Raw genomic sequence first — 6487 nt, 5'->3', positions numbered from 1 at the left:
ATGCCTTGAGAATAGTGAGTACTTTGGTTGTGACGCTTAGACTCAGTTTTTGACTTTTGTATAAGTACCTTAAATTGTATGATTTTAAATTACTTAACTGCTTTGAATAGAGTGTCTTGATAAATCCAATCCTGAGTGAGTTATGTGTCATGTGCGTGTAAGTTTTGTGTTATTCTATGCATTGCATTTGATGTCTAGAACTTGCCTTGTGTGTTTGCAAAGCGAAATAGTAGTTTTGTTCAGTCTTGGAATTGATATAGGTATTTCTTTGTTGAGCCATATATGTATATTTTACCTGCCTAATTGTTATGTATCATAGTTAACCCCTTTGAGCCTGTAATTATGTTTTCTGGGAAACCTCATTACAAGCCTTACCCGTTTGTTTGAATTAACCATCTATTTAAAAAATTTAACCTCTCATGAGCACTTGAATTGTTAGGAACTGGGTAAAAGTTAAATTGTGGGGTGTTTGGTTTTCCTTTTGAGTAGAACTAATGAAATAACGAGAAAGGTGCACTATGCTGAAAAAGTAAGAGCCACTTGATTTGAAAAAAAAATGGAAAAAGGTGTATTATTATGAAGAATATTCCTTGATGGTGGCGGCGTTTGATGTAATTGTGCTTAAAGACGTATGAGGTAATATACATTGATGTGAAGGTGGAGTTTTCGTTTGACATAAGTGGGGTTTTAAATATTAAAATGTATGTATTAAAGTGCTTAGGGAGGTGTAGTTACCCTTATATCCAAATGTATCCTACCCGTCCCGTAGCCTACATTACAACCAAATAAAGTCCTACTTGATCCTAGACGGAATGAGCTCGATTAGTAGAGTAGTATACTACAGGCAAACCTATGGTGCATCTTTTGTGGCATATGAATGTCATTTCTGAGAGTGAGTGAATTCTTCCTATCTTGAGTTCCTACGGTCTTAAAATTTATTGTGTGTGAATAATGCATGGTACTTGCGAGGCAAATCTTGAGGTGAAGATGTTACGCTTTTGTGCTTAGTTTATTTTAAATATTCTTGGTGTGATGAGTTAGGAGAATTGTTTAAAAGGTCGTATCTATATAAAGTGTAGTTTGATTGCTCGAGGACGAGCAATGATTTAAGTGTGGGGTGTTGATGATAGGCTATAATTACGGATTTTAGTCGCTTATTACACTCTAATTTACTGCACTTCAATTGACTTTGAGCTATAATCGCTAGTGTTTTGCACTAATGTGTGTTTTATGCCGTGTAGGAGTGACTTCGAGCTATGTAGATGTTATGGAATGAATTCAAGTGATTTGGATCTTTGAAGTCTGAGTAAAATCCCAAGGAATTAAGCCGGGATCGTGTTCGGGGATCAACAGATGATAGTTAAGAACGAACTAAAAATCGAGTAGGTAGATTACGCAATGTCTAGTAAAATATACATAACTTTTCGCTCAGAACTCCATTTGGGATCCACAATATATGGTTGGAAAGCTAACTCAAAGGTTTACAACTTTTATGTTTTTTCTTTTTCCAAATTCTAAACAGAACATGGTAAAAAGTGCGCGGCAAGTGTGCGGCCGCGCACTGACCGCGCAAATGGGGCAGGTCAAAATCCACGGCCAATCTGCGGCCGCGCACGTCCTGTCTTGGAAAAGTGTCCTTTTTCGCGTAGGAGAAGGTGTAATTATTTGGGCCAGACCCTACTTAGTATATATACATTGAAAACGGTATTTTCAGGAGTTTTGACATAATTTAGACCTAAGAAGGCTAAGGAGATCGGGGATTCGACCTAAGGAGGAAAGAACACACTAGGAGCAAGGAGGAGAATTCTTCTACGAGTTTTTCACTTCCTTCTTCTTATTTTCATTGTTGGTTATGAATTCTAATATTGTAGTTATGCATACTATTATGAATAACTAATTTGTTATCTAAGGTTTTGATGGAACCTCTTGAAGGATGATTTTCCTGTTACGTTAATACAGATTTGCCGTAAATTTTCTCTATTTGTTCAACTACGTGTATATGTGGTTGTTCAAGAGCTCTCAATCGACTGTGCCTATTTAGTGTGTATTACTCGGGAGAATGTGCATATTTAGGTAGTTGTTAAATAACATCACTCCTAACGTATATGCGGGATCAATACGGAGGGTTTAAAGATGGGATTAGGGATAACGAAACCTTGGTGCGATCCGAGTGAGCCGTACTTCATGCCAACTAGCGTAATTCGGGAGAATATGCCTAGTAAATTGTGGTAGTTACTCGAGAGAGAATTACAACACTCAGAGCGTTCATGATTGGTAGAGAAAACTTAGACAAATTTATAGAAAACGTAGCGGAAAGGATTGTGACAATAGGAGAAATCATAACTCTAGACCTCCTTAATCTTGCCTCCAATCCTTATCCTTGTTAATTGATAGTTTTATTGCTTTTTAGTATTTGTTAGTTAATTAGATAAAAATAAATATTATAATCTTTATAATTAGGAAATTGTTTGGACTTGTGTTTCTTGGTGATATTGAACAGTTGTAGCTAAGCCTTAGTTCTCTGTGAGATTCGACTCCGGACTTGTAAACCAGATTATATTTGAAACGACCGCTTAGTCCTTTTTATAAGGCATAGTTGGGTGTGATCATTCACCCAAATCAAATTTTTCAAATCAAGTTTGGGAATTTATGGTCAAACGCTAGCTAAGAAATTTACCTTTTAACATTAATTAACAATGAAATTAATAATGGATCCAAATTGGTTAAGAACCTTACTTGTCTACTTTACTAAAAATATATTGTCACAAATTAATACTCCCTCCAATCCACTTTAATTGATTTACTTGTTGACTAGTGGACTATTTCTGGAAGGCCAAAGTCTTGGCATACTTCAAGGCAAGTAAGAATTGGCAGCAGCCACTAAATCGAAGGCCAATTTCAAGATTTAGATACCTATTATTCAGTCATTGCTGCTTCCGAAAGCGAAGGCCTATATATAGAGAACAAACATAAGATGGCCAGGATTTAACTTATCACCAAACCCCACTAAAATCTCATGTCCTTTAACCCATAGTAATTTATTAAGTTAACAATTAAAACAATTTTGTTCTTTTTTCCCGAGAAATAATGCATTTTTGTTGATCTATTTTTGTTACTTGTTAAATCAAAGGCAGCAGTGTTCAAACTTCTTTGCTTTTTTGTCGGTCTTGAAAGTGATCCATTTACTTTAATGATCTCTCTCGGACTCTCTCCCCACTCTATAAATACTACCACAATATCCACTCCTCCATTAATTTCTTCATTCCGTTCTTCTTTCTCTTCTATTTTTCTGAGAAGATCCCAAAATGGAGAGTTTCAGTGTCAAAAATTTGCAAAGCCCACCTCGGAAATCTGACACATGTTTGTTGGGAACTCAAATTTTCCTGAGAATTTTGGCAACTGCATTCACATTGGCGTCCACTTTGATTATTCTAACCAGCAAACAGACTGTCACTGTATTTGGCATTGAGATGGATGCTCGCTATAGCTATTCTCCCACTTTCAAGTAAAGAATATCAAAAGAAAATATTTGTGGTTTTATTTCAAAGTTCTGAATCTGATTTTGCTTTGGGGGTTCTCTGCAGGTTCTTTGCTTTGGCAAATATCATTGGATGTGCCTTCTCTGTTCTGTCCCTCTTTCTGGCTTTTGTTTTAGGCCATAAGGGTTTTGACCCAAAGCACTACTTTTACATTTTCCTTCATGATTTGGTACGTCCAACTTTTCTCCTTTTCAATGATCAGTCACTTGTCAAATTAGCATGTCTAAAATATCCATATAGCGCTACAATTCATTGTGTTAATTTTAAATTGTTAGTAGTAGATCTGGATAAAGTTCTTAACCAATTTGGATTTAGGCAGACTCAAAGGTAATTTGTAAAGCAATTTGGGGCCTGAAAAAAGAATTCCTTTCTTCCTCACCCTATGGATTCACTCAATATTTTCCATATATATATATATATATACCTTTCTTCCCCACCCTAGAATCTCATACAGTATTTTCCATATATAATTTGGATTTGATTCTTTTCTTATGAGGCTTAAACCTAGACGTCATTTACAATACAGTTTTCTAGTTGTTGGTGAATAATGAGTATATAAGTTTTGAGAAAATTGTTCTGACAATTAAAAAATTTAAAAAAAAAAAAGCGAAAGAAAGAGAAGCTAGAGCCTAGAAGTGGTTCATTGGTTTGAAACTTTAAATTGTGCTAGTATGACTGTATGAACTTTTTTCCTTTTGTGGGCCTTTGGACTATTGTGACGCATAACGTCTTTTAGAATAGTCAATTTGTATTTATCTCCCATTAGCAGGGTATTTCTCAACTATGTTCACCAAAGCTTACATATATACGAGAAGAAATTACCTAACGTCTTTGTTTCTGCTAGGATTTGAACAATGATCTCTTATGGAATTAGATTTTTATCATGAGCATAATGTTAGCAGGAGCGGACCTATGTTGGGGGCTAGAGGGTCACCGGAACCCGTAAGCTGTATATATTTCATATATATATATATCTATAAATACAATGAGGACCTCTTAAATATTTTACGCGACCCCCTAAAGTCACAAAATCTGAACAGAGCAACTAGTTTGTAGAAGTGCTTAAGTATCTTCATTCTCTCGAAGACCCAATTTCGAATCCTACCTCAAACAAAGCTTATCTTTTTATTTTATTTTTTAGGTGGTGCCCCCGTACTAGTCAAACCCTGGGTTCACCTCTGAATATTAGTACATTAATTATGAAACATTTATGTGAATTAATGTTGGAATTTTGGTGTGATGACAGATTGTGATGGCAGTAATGCTGGCTGGATGTGCAGCGGCGACTGCAATTGGATATGTGGGGAAACATGGAGAAATGCATTCGGGATGGATGCCCATTTGCGATCATGTATCCAAATTCTGTCACAAGGTTACAAACAGTGTCATGCTCTCCTACTTTTCTGTGATTTGCTACCTTGTACTCACTATAATCTCTGCAAATCAATCCAAACGGATCCAAGTTTAACACTTCAGAAATATCTTAGCAGTGCCGAATGTCCAAAAAAGTTCGTTTTGTATCAAGATATCACAAGTAAAGACAAAACATTTGAGCCGACAATGTTTGATGTACTGATTTTACAGTAGCTGTAGTTTCTTTTGTCTTTGGTGTGTCAGCATTAGTGCCTTGTAATTGCTGCCTTGGATATAAAAATGATGTTAATATGCATAGTTAGTTACTTTAGTTGCGTAATTGTTCGGAGAAGTCAGTTACACGTGGGTCGTTTGATTGGAACGTGTAACTCGTTTGATTGGAATACGGTTTATGCCGGTATAAGTTATGTCAATATAACTTATATTAAGATAAGTTATGCTGGAATTAGTTATGCTGAGATTTTTATTTATTTATTGTTTGGTATGTTGTATTAGTAATGACAATTGCATAGTTTCTAAGAAGAAGGTATAAGTTATACCGGTACTAATTATCTCACCTTTTATAAGTTATAAGTTATCCCGGTGTTAAAATTAACACCAGGATAACTTATACCTGGTTTGCTAGCCAAACAGAGTATTAATGTGATATTAAATTTTTATACCACCATTATACCTTCTTATACCTCATACCAAACAACCCTTGAATCTTTAGGGATGTGAATGGGGTGACAAAATGGTTAAAAGAAAATAGTTAACCATTCATATTATCCACTAAAAAATAAGTTAGATAATGAACTTTTTAAAAACGGATTAAATATGGATAAGAATCACATTTATAAAGCCTCAAATTTAAGGTTCCTCAAGTCAATTATCCCAAAAGTGATCATACTCAAGAAACTCCTAGATGTGACATAGAATTTGCTTTAACCTTTACACGCGCGACTGAGAAGAAAAGTGAAAAAATTGATTAAATTGGACATATGTCATAATTGGGATATATTTTGTAATTACAACTATTACACGTGTATTACAAACTCTTTTCTTTCTTAGTTTTCTCTTTTAATTTTGCTCCCATGTAAAGAAAAGTTGACTTTAGAGAAAGTAAAATAATTTGAAGGCTATTACACTGTTGCAATAAAAATAGTGTGCAACTTTAAAGAATGTGAAGGTGTTCTTGAAAACAACCAATTATTTTTTAAAAATTATACAATGCTTTAATACACTAAAGCAAATAGTTGATAGAAAATAATCTCAGCATTAATAATAGACTATATTCAGTATTATTCTTGCACTACTAAAAAACTGTCAAAAAGCATCCAGAAAAATCGACCGAAATCGGTCGGAATCGAACAAAACCCGACCGATTTTCGACCGTTTTTAATTCGCCAAAAAAACAATGGTCGCTAATGTTTAGAGACCGTAATCGGTCAATATTTTCGACTGAAATTGATAGGTAATTGTTTACTTCAAAATACGAGTAACAATTAAATTTGATTTGTGGTTTAAAAATATGTGATTTAGTTCAATATCAATTAATAATCAAGAAATATGAAGTAGAAATGCAAGAAATAAGT

At 34.6% G+C, this 6487-nt stretch overlaps 1 protein-coding gene across 1 annotated transcript; it reads left to right on the top strand.

Annotated features, from left to right (window-relative positions):
* Positions 1-3173: 3173 nt before the first annotated feature.
* Positions 3174-5214, top strand: LOC107789038 (CASP-like protein 1F2). Its single transcript, XM_016610808.2, has 3 exons — positions 3174-3505; positions 3585-3708; positions 4786-5214. The coding sequence occupies exons 1-3, from the start codon at positions 3306-3308 to the stop codon at positions 5005-5007; spliced, it is 546 nt and encodes a 181-aa protein (XP_016466294.1). The 5' UTR covers positions 3174-3305; the 3' UTR covers positions 5008-5214.
* The last annotated feature ends 1273 nt before the right edge of the window (positions 5215-6487 follow it).

Source organism: Nicotiana tabacum, chromosome 8 (assembly GCF_000715075.1).
Source record: "Nicotiana tabacum cultivar K326 chromosome 8, ASM71507v2, whole genome shotgun sequence".
Lineage (NCBI taxonomy): Eukaryota > Viridiplantae > Streptophyta > Magnoliopsida > Solanales > Solanaceae > Nicotiana > Nicotiana tabacum.
Note: the sequence above shows the minus strand (reverse complement) of the source record. Positions and strands in the feature narration are given on the sequence as shown.